Below are 18,636 nucleotides of genomic sequence, written 5' to 3' on the forward strand. Positions count from 1 at the left end.
TATATATATATATGTGTGTGTGTGTGTATTTTATATAATACACATATATAAAAATAGACAGATTGGTAGGTATGATAGAGTGCTCAAATATAGGGACATAATGTATGAATCAAATAGATACCGTAATAATACAATGCTCAAACATATATATATATATATATACACACATGTATATATGTATATATACATATGTATATATGTAGGCCCTATATATACATACATAATATATATATATAAATAAAAATATATCTGCAGGAGGACTTCTGTGTATCTTTGTCAACTATATTTTATGAATAGGAGAGAAAATACAGTATATGTATCAACAACGTACGTGCGAACGGACGTACTTTTTGCGTACTTTTGTATGACACACCAAAATGGCGTTCTTTTTTATTATTAATATTTATTAATATCATAGTGACTCTTACATTGAGATAAGCTAAAGTATACACACTCACGGAAGCCCATCAATTGCTGGAAGTCTAAAATTATTGTTCGTTTATTAAAGCGTAGTTCCTTGATACCCAGACGCGCCCCATGTGTGTTTGTTAATGGTAGGCTATTGCGAGAACCTATGCCACATCATAGCTTTATAATTGGCATTTTCCTTTCATTCCACAGGAAAAAATATTAGGAGCAACGGACGGATCTTCACTTGGTTGGAATTTCATCATTATTATTTCTGTTTTTAATAAAGGAAATACAATTATTGTTTGCAGTGGCGCATAATTCGCTACATTTATGTTGCTTAACGTCGCCTTGCGCTCCTTTACACTTTGTCCGTCCAACGAACCCGGAACTTCCTATGCAAATTAAGGTCATTCATACAGTGACACAACTGTGACCTAAAACCGGATACGAGTAAGCTGTTGTGGATTACTAAAAATGATCGTTTATATCATAGCAACCGTAGTCTTAAATCCAGGTGTCGTTTTGATAGTCTTAGACTAGTCGTTGTGTAGTGAACCCGGATTTGTGGCGGTGGGTTTATTGTAAACAATCAAGGGGAAGAGACCCGTGTGAATTGATGGTTTTAAAGATGAATACAAGTATCGACTTCCCAGTTCCGGACACGCTTCCAGTCGAACACGTATCAAAAGACGCTCTTCATAAAACTCTTAAATTGTTTGAACATAAGAAATTAGGAAGGATAATTCTTGAGCCTGATCAACCGAGGACACAGAACATGAAAGCACCAATATTGTACGGGAATGGAACTGCAGCATTCGCTAGTGTTCATAGTCCAGCTAAATCCACAATAAAAAGTCGGGACGATGCAGATAAAGGAGTTAGATTAATTGAGGACACAAGAAGACGAAAAGTGGTAAGTCTTTTTTTTTTTAAAGTTTTGTTTCACTATTAATTGAAAGCATTTTCTATTAATGAACTTAGGCGTAAAATGCGTTTGCTTTGCTTACCATGCGCGCCATCTCAACTTGTAGCGAACGAGTCACTGAATCTGTATTACGTGACAATGTCACAATTAATGAAACATTTCTGAAACAAACAGTAAGCCTATGAAATGTAATTAGGATTTATAGGTAATTAAGAGTCTGTCATGAAACTGAGGGGAAACCCTTTAAAAATACATTATCGAACATTAATGTCCCCGTTTAAAATGATCAGAAACACATATCTAACAATTAACTTTTTACTTATAGACCTATTTAAATACGTTTTACTACGACTTTAAATTGATTAATATCATCAATATGATAAGAACTGATGGTATTTATTGATACGTCCGTTACTTGACGAGGAAATTTTGTCTTACTCTAATTTTTAATTATTAAAAGCTAATAACTTAATTAATTAGCTACAAAGCAATAATACAAACGTTGAATGAGACTCAGAATACACTATTATACTGCATTCAAAGATCAGTAGTTTTTATCCTGTAAATTATAATCTTGTTAATATTAGCGCATTCCCGGAATTCTCAGGAAGTTCTTTGAAAATGAATTTTCTCTTCCATCGTGATGATATGCACGCATAGGCCTATCAATAGTAGTTGAAATAATCCGTAACATTCCCACAACATTATCTAGATGATTTATTATTTGTTTATATGTATTAATATTTAACAGATCTGTTTATTAAACTTGAGTAGAAAATTAGATTTGGGTCGGGGTGATAATGATGGTTTGACATCCGTATTCCGTTGAAATCCGTGGGCGTGTTTCTAAGGGGCGAACGTGATAAACCATGTAATATCATGTAAACAACAATGTCCAATATGTCGTTACCGGACGTGGCGGTAGGTGTCAGTGGTTATTATTTAACTATGTATGTTTGTGGTTGACCTGTGTTTCTTAAGGGCACGCACTGCACCGTCAGCTGACGCGATTCCGAGAACGCAAGCGACGAGGTCGGCCTCTTAGATATTGAACCCTTAATAGGCCTATCTCATTATGCAACAGGCCAATTTCGTATTATTCAATTTATGATTGAATTAGCTTTCACTATTTTTAGTAGCTGATTAATTTAGATATGAAAATACAATTCCATATTAAGTAAGTGCTAAAGTGATCGAAAGCTTGTAAAAACGTTGACTAATAATATCCCTCAAAAGTATATGAATTTTAACCTTCTGTTACAGAACTATGAATAATCCATAAGCGTTAAGATTAGATAACGATTATATTTAATTTGAGAGTGTTCCGTTTTGATCGAATCGAGTAATTGAAGCATTGAGCTGAAGTTTGATTATTTTATCTTCTCCATTAATATTCCAAGCATTATCCGGAGATCAAGATACAAAATGCGCAGAAACACGCCTACATGACAGTTAAGTCACTGAACCCCTTTTTAACGTCAAAATAATTTCATTTTTTAGTAGGCATAACATAATGAACAATAGAAAGAATAGGAACGATTGAATCGAGGGATAACTGGAGGTACGAACTGTGCAGACGCCGTATTATTATATCGGACGCACGTAACCATTCACGCAATCTGTCCATGACCATGGGACACCTAGCACCAAAATAGTTAATCTCATATGCCTATTTCATTTTACTTACCTCGACGAAATGAAATCTAGGGAGAATCGAAACTTTATCAGAGCGATTTGGAATACGAGACCCTATCCATTTCCTATTGTATTTCATTTTCTTTAAAAACTTTCACTTGTCCTATTTAAATTACTGTACTACGGTACCGATCGAGATAAGGCTCTAATGATGCAATTCACTGCGCACTCCCCAAGTATTACCAACAACAGGCGTAGAGTGGTATAATTCTTAAATCCGGTCCGCTGCCCTTGGAGACCGAACACAAATTCCATTGGGAACACATTTTTTTTCCTATTAAAGATCCATAGATCAAGTACAATTGTATATTTTCAATATTAAAATTTTAACCCTCTTTATAGGTCAAATTTTAGCTGCTGAGGCTAGTCACAAACAGACAGTACTATTAGTACTGCGCAAGACTGGTTCAGCATCCGATTCCAATGTTTCTATGTAAAGAGAGTAACGCACACCTCTCGCGGTATAATTGTTTTAAGTAACTTTAGTGTTTTAATCACCATGGCATGACTTCATGAGGTCATGACATAGTTGTAGAAATGTCAGGCTGTGAACATTTCCTTTCAAAATGGAGTCCAACGCAGGATATGTGTTTTCTACTGATCTCTTTTCAAGAGCGTTGAAATTGAAACCCGGATCCGATTGGCGTAATGTGTGATGAAGAGATTATGCAATGCAAGCAAACAAAGCGCGGTGTGTGGAAAGTGAATTGTTGGGGTTGTAACAACTGCTTCTTCTGGCCAACGTGAATATGAATAGGCCTAAAAATGATTGTAGATTAATTTTCAAATGTCCTTAGATGATACTGGACCGTATAGGTCCGCAATCTGTATGATCATATTAATAGTATGAATAGAATAGATGAATAGAATAGAATGAATATTGCGTAACCACGTAAAAGACGGTACCGGTACTGCGATAAATATACTTATTAGGCCTAATACAATACCTGTGGCGATCAATATCATTATATTTCTTTTTTTTTTGTTATTTTAGGTACAGAAATGGCTTGCTCTCAGAAGGTGCACGTCGCAGATTGACACACCCCGTGACCTCATAAATAGTCACGTTTACAATAGCAGAGAAGTTTCTAATGCAACCTCCATGCATTTACCCAACGGTAAGTGTGACCGAGCATGGGCAAAACTTAGTAGGCCTCTAAAGTAGATTCATTGGATTTATACAGTATAATGTTGGCGGCCTACCTTCCATGCCACTTCCGTGGTAGACATTATTTCTATGCGATCTGTACTTCTGTAAACGCCCTATATGAGTTTCGAAATTAATATTATGGTGTTGACATGACTGCTTGAAAGTTTCCCATTTGGCGTTCCATACGAGTCAGTCTGCATTTCTCATCGTATCCATGCAAAAAACTCGTGGTGTTTGATAACGGCGCTATATAACTACAATGCGATATATATTTCTAAATTAATAAGAATGCTTAAAAAAAAAATCAAAAAAAAAATCAATAGAATGAAAAGAAATAAATAACTTTTACATTCATTTGCAAAATTCAAAGAACTAAAACCGTAGCAGCATTCTTTAATTTAATAACCATTAATTGACGTCCACAGTAAAATTAATTTCACGACTCAGTCGTAAAAATCACTGAAACAAAGTGTTCATTTTATTTTGTCGACTGTCTTGATTTAATTAAGATCCGGTCAAAAAGTATCTTTACAAATTTTATTGGATGTTTTTATTACTTCGTTTCTATTAATGTGAAATATTAAGCCTTTATCCAGGTTAAATATTTGTTAAATTGAGTGAATATTCAGCCATCGGATATACTGAAACGCACTTGAAATGAAAACCTAATATCAACATCCGGGTCTTTATTGATTACCAGATATTTGGACAAAAATTATTATCAATATTTAGATAACGTGAAACGATATTGATTTATGAAACATCCCAACAGGACGACTGCCTTAATAAATGTCAAATTGCGTCTGAATAAACATATCAAAAGAAACCGCGCAGCCGTTTGTTTTCATTGTGCCTTGTAGTACTAAAAGTTCATGGGAACCTTTTACTAGTACAGTAGTTTATTTGATGATGAAAAGCTGAAACAACCAAAGCCCTTTTGAATGCAGGCGCGTACACGCGCATCCTGTCTGGCACGCATATCCGGTTTGCGTTGCCGAGTTACGCACGCACATCCGGTCTGAAATATTTTCCGCGATTATTACTACACAAAGTATACATAGGCCTACATACTTGCTTATTAATAAGTTAATCCATTAATTCTACAAGTTTATATGATTCTATTTCTGGTGACTTACGTTTACATTTTAGCTGTTGCTTATCATCAAATTTGTATCTCTACCGAGATCCAGTCCATAGACAAATGTAATCTCATCATTCGGGTTCCTAAAAAAGAGACAGAGAAGATTTTTACTTTATATGAGGTCTCCGTATATGTAACACGCATTTTTATTAGTCCATGAACCTTTTAATCCGAAACGCCCGTGATAACACGGATGTAAATTGCAATAAATAGGTTTTCACGAGCAGCCTTGGATTTAATAATATACATTGCTACTGTAAAATCTGTTGTCAAATCCGGCTTCGTACCATCCACTAGATAGTCATGTAATTTTGTTTTCTATTTCAGATCCACGAAAATGGACGCCTCAGGACGTGGCAGCCTGGTTGCACTACATGGCCAACTCATATTCTTTAAATATTGACTACAGCTATTTCAGGATGAATGGAAGAGCATTATGTCTAATGAATTTAGAAGGTTTTCAGCGTCGTGTTTTTAATGGCAAAATTCTTTTTGCGGACTTCAGGGAACGACTTAGGAGGACAATGTTGCCGAGACAAAGTGCGCCCTCCCCTCCTGTTCCAAGACGGCAATACTCTGTTATCGTTCGGAATGATCACTGTAAAAAAGGACTTGGTGAGAAATTAGAGATGAACGAACGAAGGACAAAGGATCCAGATGATACATTTGTTGTAAATACAAGAAGGGACATCAAAACTGAAGTTAAACACAGCGCAAACATTACCGAAAAACATGCGAATATTCCTCAAACAGTGTTTCATATGATAGATTGATGATTGATTGATTGATTGATTAGTATAATTAATTTTAGTTCATGCATAGTAAACTTTGGTAACAAGATAGGGGACAAGTTCGATGAATTTGAAGGTTATAATTATGACAGAAAATTGACTGTTGCAATGACCTCACCCTTCTTCGCACTTTGGTGGTTAGAGCAAACGAACACCATATTTTTTATACACGCAATATCATAACCATACACTATCAATAATTTCTGTATGAAACATTGAGGCTAAAGATTCAAGGATGTTCTTTTCAAAATAAAGAAAATCTGAATTGATTTCACAGAATAATGAATCGCGACCTTTACTCGATATTGAATTGACACAAATCGGAAGTACAATTTGAGTTTAAACAGCTCCGGCAGTACGGTGCAATTATTAGCCTTTTTATGGCAATTCCGGTAGTTCGGTGGATGAGAGAAAAAAAAAACATAAACCAAGGTGAATGGAGACAAGCAACAACTGTTCAGAGAAGATACGACGTTCGTTCGTCGGAAACTGTCGATGAAATTATTGCACGAACAAGTTAACATTTAAAGAAATATATCAAACAATGAATTCTTCTAAAAAGAATTGGAACTTTGCCAACAGAACATCTGGAAGCTGACCTTTTATTTTACGACTAATTAACCAAGTAATTAACTACCTATCAAAAATGTCCTATAAAAGTTCATGATAAAATCAGGACAGTATTTATTATGTTTGTTTAATAGTATATTATTTGTGAATGATTTAATTTTTTTTTTTTTTTTTTTTACGTTCTGTTATTACTGCCGTCATAATATTATGTAAATTGTTGCTCAGGATTTCATTTATTTTGTACATAGTGCAATTACGCGTCATTGTAGTTTATCAGGGAGCTTTTGATTGGACGACCAGGAAGGACCTACAACGTAATGACGTTATATCTGCATCATCTGTGCATGCGAGAACGTTGTGTTGTTGTCTGAATTGACGCAATCTGTTGCGGCCGGCTAGAATCTACGCTGTGTAGAGAACGCAGCAGTCACGACGGATGAGTGAATTCTTCTTAGGGCCGGTTGAAGCTTGGTTTCCATAGAACCGCTCACCCTATCGGCGATAGTCGCCGACACTAGTCGGGAAGGTTGAACCTGGTTCAACTTCGCCGACTGCGTTGTAGACTATTCAGGGTGCATTGCTATAGCTGCCCTGACGTAATCGGAAGGCACACCGATTCGTCTGCAACGCAATCGACAAAGTTGGAAACCGAGCTTAATCTTGGTTTCCATACAATCGCTACACGGTATCGCCGACAGCTTTTGGTGATGCTGATTGGTCGGTCGTATCGGAGAGCCTTCCCGATTGCTTCGGGGACGGCTACGCAGTAAGGATTGCACTGAAAACACTGTAGCGACAGTGTAGTGATTTTATGGAAACCTGGCTTTACGTCATCGCGCCAATCGGAAGCTCCTTATTTTGTAGTTTGCTGGAAAACTATTTTCATCCCAATGTGCGGGAATAAATGTATTCAAATATTTTTACTAAAGCAGTCATTTCTCTGCGTTTATTATGTGTGCAATTTACAATTTATACACACACACTGTATATTTATAATATACAGAGCAGTAAAGTATTATTCTGTTTTGGCTGTAGGCCTACAATACGACTCTGTCTGCTGTCAGAGAGATACTGATTTTGTCTACAATAGAGACAATACCCCTGTAACGGATTTGATGCTGGTTCGTTCCTGAACTTTAAAACCACTGAATATTCAGTACAGTACTTGAAATAGGCATACAGTAGTATCATGTGCCTATATATGTATATGTATGTATAACCCATCATTAATAGGCCTATTAATATTGTATGTATAATAAAGTTGCATTTTAAGGAAACGGTATGATCGTATGTATTCCATCATAAACAATCGCACAAACTGTTACTTTCAAATTGTGATTCCGTTTTTGAAATGTGTATGTTGTATTTATAAATGGCACAGAGACTTAAACAGAACGGGCATGAAATTAATAATGACATTTATTAGTGAGTGAGCAACTTAAGATTCACATCTGTGTGAACAAAACTTGTAATTTTTTAATTAACCAAGTGTAACACAATGCGCAAAGCGTTACACAATGCGCAAAGTTTACGCGCGCGTTAACGTCTCTCCTTATGTCGTGATAGGCTTTATAGACCATTCGTCATATTACCTCAGTGGAACATTTTGTATCATTGTTATTAATTTTCAAAAAGGTATCTATTGTAGTAGTTTTATTCCCACGTATGTATGTCGAAGGCGAGGTTATAAATAAATAATCTGATCGATAAAAAGTATGCGCGATTAAAACTACGAGATGGCTCATTGAAATTGTATTTTAAGCGAAAATTGTAATATAATGTAAATAATTACCTGTTTGTGCAAAGTTAAATAAAATACCCTCACCGCAAATAAACATGGAGTCGTTTTTTTGTCAATATATTGTGTCTAATCATACATGAAGTTCAACTTAAGCCTACGCCTTCAACTTATTAGACCTACGCCAACAGCTAACCACAACTGAAACTAATTACAAATGTACAGCGGTGTACTTTTCTTTTACAAAGTTGAAACGGGGTCAAGGAAAAATTATTTCCGTACTATTATTTAACGGTAATAGTGTATACTGTTCAACCAACAGCAAAAGCAATAACACAGGCCTATATATAGGACTATAAAAAAATTGATAAATAATATAATAACTGCTCGAATATGAACATAACGATCGTATTAAGCATAGCCCTTTAACAAAAGGTCCCCTCTTAAATTTATATAAAAAAGTGTCTCTGGTGGGATTCGAACATACAACCTCTCGCAATCAAGGCGAGCATTATACCACAGAAAATGGAGACATGGTATACGCGCAGATTTAAGTGTACCACGTCCGGTATAATATTTATAGTTGAAACATCAGCCAGTAACACGCCACTTAAGAGGTTGTATGCCGCGTGATGGATTATGGATGAATACAAGGAAAAACATTAAATTAAAGGCTTCAGATGAAGGTTGATCAAACTTATTATCGTGTTGGAATGATTCGTCATCAGGGATACTAAGAATGAATGCGTCAGTTAGTACCTCCTGAGTTGTACCACGGATACAGGGTGGTATCCGATACAAAATGTAGGTACTCATCGGCCTCGTAGATGGCGCTATTCAACAATCAATCTGATCAATAATAATCATCTAATCTGATCAATAAAAAAATTACCGTTAGGGGATCCGGGGAATACCCTGGGAATGTTTTGCTTTCTCAAATATGCTTGTCCTGTCCTCGGCCTCTTACTTACCTAAGTGTGATGTTTATATTTTAAACGTATTGAAACACTTTCTGCAAAAATTCTCGGTCCATCTGCTTCTTCCAATAATTGCCACCCTCCCTAAATTCAATATAGGCCTAATTCCCTTTTAATCTAGGCAGAAATTCTTCATCATCCGTTTTCTTTTAAAAATTGCCCAGAACCCAGATCACTCATTGCCTGCACTACTTCTTTGCGTCATCTCGTCAAATCTTCCTTTCTTCCTTATCCTGCTCGTACCTTGCATCTTCATTCATCATTCTTGCCATAGTCTTGCTTACGACTTGGCCCTTGATCCCGCTAACATCACCCCTACTGATATTAAGGCAGCTCTTAATTTTTAAGTTTACTTTATTTTATTTGCCTAAGAAGATTGCCATCTTTTTGTTATTTTAAAAAGTGCTTAAAATTAAAAGGTTGATTGTAAGCATGCGCCATCTAAGACGGTTTTTGAGTTAAGATTTTGCTAAGATGGTTTGCTAAAGCAGCTCAATTGCTTATGGACATCTGAACTTTTTTTAAATTTAAGACATTTGCTAAGCTGAGATTGATAAATCCCGGGTCAGTCCGCCACTGGTTTTACCATAAAGTAATAAAACTGAGGTTTTAAAGATCCACTCTTAAGTCACAGTGTCATTTGTAGACCTGCAGTTTTATCCAAGTACTGTATGCCTAATATTCAAATGCTACAAATCAAATTTAACTTAATCCATCATTAAATATATATTTACAGGGACGGATTTGAGGGGTGGGGGGATCGCCCCCTTTGTGGAAGCTCAAAAAAAAAAAAAAAGAAAGAAAGAAAGAAAAAGAAAAAAATGATCGCCCAAAAAACCCTCAGAAGTTATTTTCGGGTCTACAGCACAAAAAAACTTTTTCTGTTAACACTGCTGCTGGCAGCCAGCCACCTCCAAGGGGAACCCCCAGAGACAACGATTCAGGGGAACCCCCGATTATTAAGGGTCACCTGGTCCCTCCCGAAATAATGTTATCCGCTGTAATACCGCGAGAGTCGATGTTGACAAATACATTTGCGCATGCCCCGATCGTGAACGAAACAAATCATCAATCAAGAAGAGTGTGCGGTAAAATAGCTGCAAAAGCACATATAATTTAGTCTCTAGTTCACGCACTATGGCAGATGGATGGGCGAACTTTTCTTCTAATGATGTAAGCAATATATTTATCAACGTGATAGGGTTTATTAAAGGCATGCTACTACGGCTAGCCTAGGCTAGGCCTAGTAGTATATGATACAGTTTAGGCTTTCCTTTAGCCTTGGGAATCCCAGCCTAGGCCTAGTCCTACATTAGGCTAGCTATGCCTAGGCCTACCAAGCAAGCCTGCGTCATACATAACATCATAGGCCTTGACCTGTGCTAGGCATAGTGGTCTCAGAGTAGCTAGTAGGCCTATCCCATCTGTCCATGTCCATTGCTTAACCCCATATGGAATGGCTAGTCCTAGCCTTTTACATCCGAATAGAACCCTATCTAATTAATTATGAATGTAAGAAAGTTCATCTAGACCTATGGCTATGCTTGGATATGAGCGGGCATAGTATAGAAGGTAGCCGTAGTGTTCAATTCATTCAAGGAAGTCCTACAGAAAGTTAGAATAGGCCTATATTACATAAAACGTTTATACAAACAATTCTAATCTGGAACCAGGTTCTCCGATGATGCCTAACTAAGGGATAAGGCCCAGATAGGCCTAGCTAGGCCTATATGTATATATTTTTTACACAATAGAAAATAAAAAAGGAAAAAAAATAAATCTATCCAAGAGCACCAAGTAACTTACTCAAACACATATTCTACAGGGAAACATGCTAAGAAGAGAATAATAAAATTAGTTTTATTTTATACAGAGAAATCAGAATGGGCACCCTGTTGAAGACGATGACTGGGATGACTTTGGTGGGTTTGAAGGAGCAGAGCCAATGCCGGCAGAATTAGCACAACAGGATGTTCCAAATGAAGCAAGCCCATCCCCATGGGCCGTATTCTCTGCAGGTTTGTCCCCAAGCTGTGTCTCATATTTATAAATAAATAAATATGAAAGAATTATTTGCAGGTTGTTTAAAAGATTAAAAATCTTCATAAAATCTGAAGAAAGAAAAATAGAACATCAAGTACTTACGTAAAAAGATCTGACATTTTATTATATAAATCCTTGAGTTGATTTTTAGCCAATTTAATGGTCAATATGAATGATGAAATATTTAATGCAAAAGAGTATAAGGGCTGTAGGCCTATTAGTTATACAGTACATATTGGCAGGAAAATTATCTATTTTTTACCACTGAAAGCTAATAGTTTAATATACTATTATATTATTATTGATATTTAATATTTTATTTGAAAGTTGTTTATCCTATAACGGCAGTAAAACTTCAGTACAGAAAATTTATTGACTGAAGATGAATTGTTATCTTTTCTAATGATGTCTGGCAAAGTGCATTTGTTTCTCAAATTCTATGTTATTAACAGATAAATGTCATTTTCATTTAGGAGGTGCAGGAGGTGCAGCTCAACCAGATTTACTTATTGCTCCAGCTCAGCCTCCTCTACCAAATATGGATAATTTGTTCCTGAATAATTCTGCTCCTGAAGTCACTGCAAATAGAGGAGGGTCTATACCATGTCAAGGGGCAGTTGGAGGGCCTCCTGAGATAACTATGCAAGCAGAGGCATCTGTTCTTCAGGCTGTTGGACAAACGGAGGCTGACAGAAAGAAGTCATCACTTAATGATATCGATGTTGACCTTGTTTTGGATGATAATTTGGATATAATAGTAAGATATTCAAAAAGGACGTAATGGAATATTTGTGGCACAGTATTAATAATAATAATAATAATAATAATAATAATAATAATAATAATATAGAAATTTATATAGCGCCTTTTGCCAAAGGATACAACATGCTTAGAAAAAGGTTATTGTAAGAAAAAGGATTATTTAGGAAATATGTGATAGTAGTTCTTGAAATAGTAATACTAGACCTTGGTATCGGCACGTTATTTATATTTTGCGCTCTTCAATATAAATAGATACCTAGTAGGCAGTGGTAACACCAAAATGTACATGGTGGGGTGGGGGTGTGCAGGGTTAAGCTTTCTGACAGTAGGGTTTGGCAGTTTCCAACAGCTGGGTCTGGGGTACATAAAAAAAAACAAAAACAAAAAAAACTGGGCAATTTTTGGCCATTTCCAGCTGTTCTAAGATATTTAGGAATGTATACTGCAATATTTCATTTGAACTTATAGGGCTCAAGGAAGAATATTGGATCTGCTGGTGTTGATAGTAGTTCTCGAAATAGTAATCCTGTTTTGAGAAACCCACCAGTCAGCCAATCTAACAACAGTTTCCTTGGTAATCATCAAGGAAGCTCATCAGTGGAAGCAGCTCAGTTGTCTGGAAGAGTTGACAATCTTCAAGAGCAGTTGTCCATTGTAGATAGAGAAAAAAAACGTTTACAACAGGTAGGCCTACTTACATTTTTGTTAATATAGTTTTGTTATTGGAATGGCAGCAACAATCTGGGAGCACAAAATGCAACAGTGGTAGAAACATGAATAGCGCCCTCCTACAATTCACAATACACTTTATTTAATCCTACACCACTATCACTACATGTATTACAATACAAATCTAAATGAAATTGTACGATCTTGGAAACTCTCATTAAGACCGTAGGATTCAGGAGGAGGTGGGGGGAGAGGGGTGGGCAGCCATTTCCGGTCATCTAGAGGTGCCATAAATCAAACCATATTGGGGCTGAGGTGGTATAGACCCTCCATCTGTCAACATCCCTCCCTGGGCCGCCTCTATTTCGAAATCCTAGATCTGTTACTGAAGACCATGATCATAATATGCAAATTTAATATTTGAATAAATATCACTTTATTTTTGATGCAGTACAATACCAACCTCATGTTCTCAGATTCAAAATAAGGTAGATATACAGTAACACTAAGGAAGTTTATTTATTACAGGAATTGCAAGAAATGGCCACCAGAAACGAGCAACTACAAGAGGAACTTGCGAAGGAAATAACTGAATTGGAAGAACAGAAAAAGAAGTATAATGATTTAGAATTAAAGCACAGCGGTGATATTGCAGATCTTAGAAAAGCTGGACACGATACACTAGCTATTATGTTGGAGGAGTATAAGGTAACAGGTTATCTAGCTTTTTTAACCTGTACCACCACTAACTAGGTTGCCACTAACACTCAATACAGAGGATATAAATTTCCAAATTACAAAGTAAAATAAGGAAATGTAGAATAGAACCTAATCTGATCATTTAAAGATATTTCCAATTAATATTAACTTCCTAATTATGCATTAAGTAAATCTTTGTAATATTAATTGATGTTGCATTTTATTTTTCTCCTCATATTTTTTGGGGTTTCAAATTGAAGGGTTTGTGCAAATGTGCAATCTTAGAGCAACAGGAAGCTAATGAACAGAGATTAAAAGAAGCACTCACAAAAGAATCAGAAAGATGTGAAACATTAATGACATCTCAGGTAAGAATTAATAACACCTGCAAATTCAATGGTACAACCATTATAAATAATATGTGACAAAGACAAGCCAAACCAGTCACTGGTCACAAATCCTGTTTCGGAGATAATGGCCAAAACATGCTGGAATGTCAAAATTTTGGAAATCTATTTTATTGCACGAAAATAAACTTTATATATCTATGCATCATGCTATGCTGTTATTTTCCCCATTTTCAATGTTAAAACAACAATTTTTAATGATTTGGGGATGGTTTCTGCCTAAGAATTCCCAAAATCATAGACTTTGAAGGCGGATTTCTCAAATGTTGTTCTTTAAACAGCTGTATGTTTAAACTCGTAAATATAACAAAATATCGGATTTAAATGATTCTTTTACCATTTTATAGTTCTCATTTTACTATAATAATAAGTAAAAATTGATTGTTGTGATGAGTGACTGGTTTGGCCTGTCTTAGCCACATATTATATGTTAATGAATTTATATAACATAATTTTGATTGGTATTTTAATGATTTTTTGCTTGTGATGGCGAAATTGGTGAAATTTGATTAAATACAATATTTGTAATCTCTGTAATAAAATCTTTGAATTTTACAGCACAAATATTTTTTTTCTAAAATACATCTTTTATTGTATAATGCTTAAATTCTATTTTTGTAAATTGATATTAAATGATGGCATGGTTACATTTGATTTGCTTCTTTCGCTGTGAGAGTTTTTGTAATCCCTTTGTTTTTCAGCATGAGAGATTAGTGAGTTTATTAGAAGAAGAAAGAAAACGAAATGAAGAACTAACTCGTACCACTATAGCTGAACTTACGAAAAAACATGAGGAAGAAATTGAAAATGTACTGAGTATCCAAAAATTAAAAACAGAAGAAGCAAACAAAAAGGCAATAGAAGTAAGCATTATGTATTCAAATAACAATATTAACACCATTCTTTTACTGTGAATTTCACAATTCAATATCCTTTACAACAATCAACAAAAGTACAATGAACAAGAATAGGAGCATGAGTATACAGTACTGCAGTAATCAATTCTACATCTAAGTTTAAAAGGGTCAAAAGTACTCTAAACATATCGGACAAGATGCTATCAGCCACTGGTCATCTGTCAAAACGTAGGATCAATTGCCTGTCAAATGAAATTCCATTTTACAGAAAAATTCCACTACCACAGCATAGAGTATATCTGTGCAAGTGCAGAATACTCAGATAGTGATCTTCAATTGACGGGTTCTATACACCATTTTCGCCAAATTTTGAAATGAAAATTTCCGATAACCTGGCAACCACCCAAGGGGACTTCCGGAGGCCTAGCATTTTCACTCTATATGTTACCATCATGTAATAATTAAACTATAAAACTAAATTACTAATGACCATGAATATTTTAAAACGAAAAAAAATTAAATGTTTATACTGTATAAGTTAAAGTCTTGAAAAGCTATTTCAATGTTTACATATGTGGCAAAGACAAAGCCAAACCAGTCACTCGTCGGAAAAATCAATTGTTAGTTATTAATACAGGGTTTAACAGTAAAATGAGAGCTATGAAATGGTGAAAGAATCATTTAAATCTGACACTTTGTTATGAAGTTACACAAGCTTAAACATAGAGCTGTTTAAAGAACAATATTTGAGAAATCAGCCTTTAAAGTTTACGATTTAAGGCATTTCTTAGGCAGAAACCATCACCAAATCGTTAAAAATTGTTGTTTTAACATTGGAAATGAGGAAAATAACAGCATAGCATGATGTATAGATATATAAAGGTTAGTTTAGTGCAATAAAATAGATTTCCAAAATTTTGACATTCCAGCATGTTTTGGCCATTATCTGCAAAACAGGATTTGCGACAAGTGACTGGTTTGGCTTGTCTTTGCCACATATACAATAATTAGTATGATTGTATGTGTTGTCTACTGCTGCTATAGCAAAGGTCTAGTGGCGCAATCCGCTCCATGGTGCTCTATTTGTAACTAGCCAGATGCTCAGGCTAGGCCGCTGGAAGTCCCCCAGTGAGTTGTAAGAGATGTTGGTGGCGCTGTTTCAAAATAATCCTGATAAAATGGTCTGTACCCATATAAGTAAAAGTAAACTATTCAAATAATGAATACCGTACTGTAATCTATAATTTTTAGATGATGACACAAACTCACAAGGAATATATGGAGAAATTAATTGCAGAAGAAAAAGAAGAATCCGCTGCAGTACTTGAGAATGAAAGGAAAGCAATTATAGAAATGAGCGAGAAAGAGAGAATGAAAAGCAAGGAAGCACTGAACAGTGCACTGCAACAGGAGACGGACAAATGCAAGGTACAGTATGTGATAACCACTGTTATAATATTTGCTAATTTAATTGGATTTGGAGTGGATTTCTTTGGTGTGCGTTTTTCTAGTGTATCATTCTGGTGGTGAATTGGGCAGTATGCCAGGAGACAATCCCCTTCTCTTTTCCGAAAGTGTACGGAGTTCTATAACATGCACATGGGCCATTTATTTCACTCAGCACTAGCAGCTTAAATGTCTGACTGTGCACTATTGATGCTTGAATTTCAGCCCTCCAGCTGAAACACAACAAGAGCGGCGATGAAATAGGTAGTAGCTATGTTGTGGAATTAAAATTGATATAACCCTTTTTTAATGTTTTCAGGCTGCAATTAAGGACGCGTTAGCTGAAGAGAGGAAATCACAAGACGAAGCTAACAAATTTGCAGCAGAGAAAACCAAAGCCATCATGCTGGAACATCTTAAGGAACAAAAGAAGGTGGGTCTTTCCACGTTACAACTCCTACTTTCATTGGTGGCGCCAGCGTCTGAAATCTGGGAGGGGCAAGGTACATTTTTTGTTTTGGGAGGGGGAAGGTCACGATGAGAGCAAAGTGGGTGTGGTCGGGTGTTTCGAAAGGTTTCGAAAGTGGTTCAGGGAGTGGTCCAAAAGAATATTACAGTTTAGAGGTTTGAGAGGCTTATTTAATCAATTTTAAATATAGATAGTCTACTGAAAATGTAGATAATACATAACATTTTTTTGTCCCTGGCAATTTGTGGTTTTTCTTCTTTTTTTTTTTGGTGGGGGAGGGGGTGGGGAAAGAAAATTTTCTGGGGAGAAATTCTCCCTTGTCCCCCTCCCCCCGTAGCGCTGCCACTGCCTACTTTTGCTGTATTTATTAAAAGCCGGGCACTCACTACGTCGTGCAACCATCAGCCGACGAATCCAATTGCGCTCCCTGTTAGTGCTAGCGACACTACGCCGTCTGCTGATTGGTGGTGGACTGATAGTCATTAAAAATTATCTGTTGCAAACGTTTTGTGGCGTTCTGCATAGAATCGCATCTACCATTGGGCGCAGTAAATGCCCGGCTTTAGATAAAGGGTGCATGGGGACGATGGTGGGCGCATAGAGACCCTGTATATTTATGCTATTAACTTGACCTATTAATATTACTGACCCTATGTCAATTTCCCATACTAGGTAACTTAAAGTAGTAAATATAAGTTTAACCAAATGCCTCTAATCCACATTATAAATCACCTATAATGCTAGGTCACTGAGTGTTAACATAATTAGGTTGACCTAAACGTCAACATTAGGTAACCACATAAAGTAATTGCTTAAACAAAACTGTTACCTTAATTACAAATATGTACATTATTTCCTAACAGGCTGACAGTGCTGTCCGTCAGCGGTCTCTGGCAAGCATTGATTTATTCCTAGAGGGCGCTAGACAGCAACTGCAAATGTTACTCGAGTCGCCAGTACAGTTTTCCAATGAAAATGATGCAAGTTCTTGAGGAATGTCTTCAATTTTGTATTTATTTAGGATTTATAGTAAATTGTCACTCACATCATGAACTAATGCTAACATAGTAGTTATTGAAATGAATTCATTTTTTATTGCTTGTAATAGTTGTCAAAGCCTCTTGTATTCTTATATGTATTCATGTAAAGTCAGTAGACAACAGTGCGTGTTTCATCATGCTTTTCTGTTTTCACAAACTAGACCAAACTACTTTGATTTTGTTAGTTCATGGTGTGAGTGAAAAAATGTTGTATCACAGATTTATATTGGAATTTTAATAATTGCTTATTTGAAATGGAACTTATTTTGATGATGATGGTCACTTAACAAGTGTGATGGTCATGATTGTGACAAATGCTATGGTCACATGACAAGTGTTAAGTACACTATAAGGTGTCCTATAATTTTTATTGTAAATGCCGCTTCCCTTTTGCACAACTATGAAATATTTAATTAGCTAAGGACTTGCAGATCTTTTAATAAAACTGTATGTTGGACATTAAGGTAATAATTATTACTCACTCTTAGTTTTAAACTTTTTATTTGTTTTCTTTTATATATAAAATTCTTAAATACTATTTAGAATTGATGAGGACAAGAATGATTTGTAGTAAAACATAAATATACTTTAGGTATATTGACTTTTAATATTTTTTTATAAAGAATCTTCAAAGGTTTAAAATTATTTACAGGTCATAGTGTATGTGTTATGCAATATAGTGACATTATTTATTAGGCTGGACCCTTGGAGTTTGTGGAATAATCAGTGATGTACAGAATAAATGTGGACAAGATACATGTGTGATAATTAAACCTACCTTGATTTGAAGCAATTAACATATTGATTAATTTAATTATCTTACAACTAATAAATTACTAAAATTAT

The 18,636-nt window shown here is 35.6% G+C and overlaps 2 protein-coding genes across 2 annotated transcripts in view; both read left to right on the plus strand.

Annotated features, from left to right (window-relative positions):
• LOC117108262 overlaps positions 1-8,518 on the plus strand; it is an 11,094-nt gene extending 2,576 nt beyond the window's left edge. Inside the window, exons 2-4 of the mRNA XM_033250236.1 lie at positions 622-1,324; positions 4,026-4,149; positions 5,650-8,518. Of these exons, the coding sequence (XP_033106127.1) occupies positions 1,028-1,324; positions 4,026-4,149; positions 5,650-6,095 (867 nt within the window). The 5' untranslated portion in view covers positions 622-1,027 and the 3' untranslated portion in view covers positions 6,096-8,518. The remainder of the gene's footprint in view (positions 1-621; positions 1,325-4,025; positions 4,150-5,649) is intronic.
• Positions 8,519-10,416: 1,898 nt separating this feature from the next.
• LOC117108287 (coiled-coil domain-containing protein 91-like) lies at positions 10,417-18,431 on the plus strand. Its single transcript, XM_033250265.1, has 10 exons — positions 10,417-10,571; positions 11,272-11,416; positions 11,915-12,198; positions 12,672-12,887; positions 13,401-13,580; positions 13,832-13,939; positions 14,680-14,841; positions 16,087-16,263; positions 16,601-16,714; positions 17,614-18,431. Exons 1-10 carry the CDS (start codon positions 10,536-10,538, stop codon positions 17,740-17,742), a joined length of 1,551 nt encoding a protein of 516 aa, XP_033106156.1. The 5' UTR covers positions 10,417-10,535; the 3' UTR covers positions 17,743-18,431.
• Positions 18,432-18,636: the final 205 nt, after the last annotated feature.

The sequence above is a fragment of the Anneissia japonica genome, unplaced genomic scaffold (genome assembly GCF_011630105.1).
Source record: "Anneissia japonica isolate Jap-2015-1 unplaced genomic scaffold, ASM1163010v1 scaffold456_len727751_cov192, whole genome shotgun sequence".
NCBI lineage: Eukaryota > Metazoa > Echinodermata > Crinoidea > Comatulida > Comatulidae > Anneissia > Anneissia japonica.

What these genes read in the sequence shown, in the direction of transcription:
- LOC117108287 (XM_033250265.1), top strand. Translation starts at nt 10,536, where the DNA reads ATGGCAGATGGATGGGCGAACTTTTCTTCTAATGAT. An exon ending in TTATGTTGGAGGAGTATAAG is followed by an intron (nt 13,581 to 13,831) that starts GTAACAGGTTAT and finishes TTCAAATTGAAG; the next exon opens with GGTTTGTGCAAATGTGCAAT. An exon ending in CAAACAAAAAGGCAATAGAA is followed by an intron (nt 14,842 to 16,086) that starts GTAAGCATTATG and finishes TATAATTTTTAG; the next exon opens with ATGATGACACAAACTCACAA.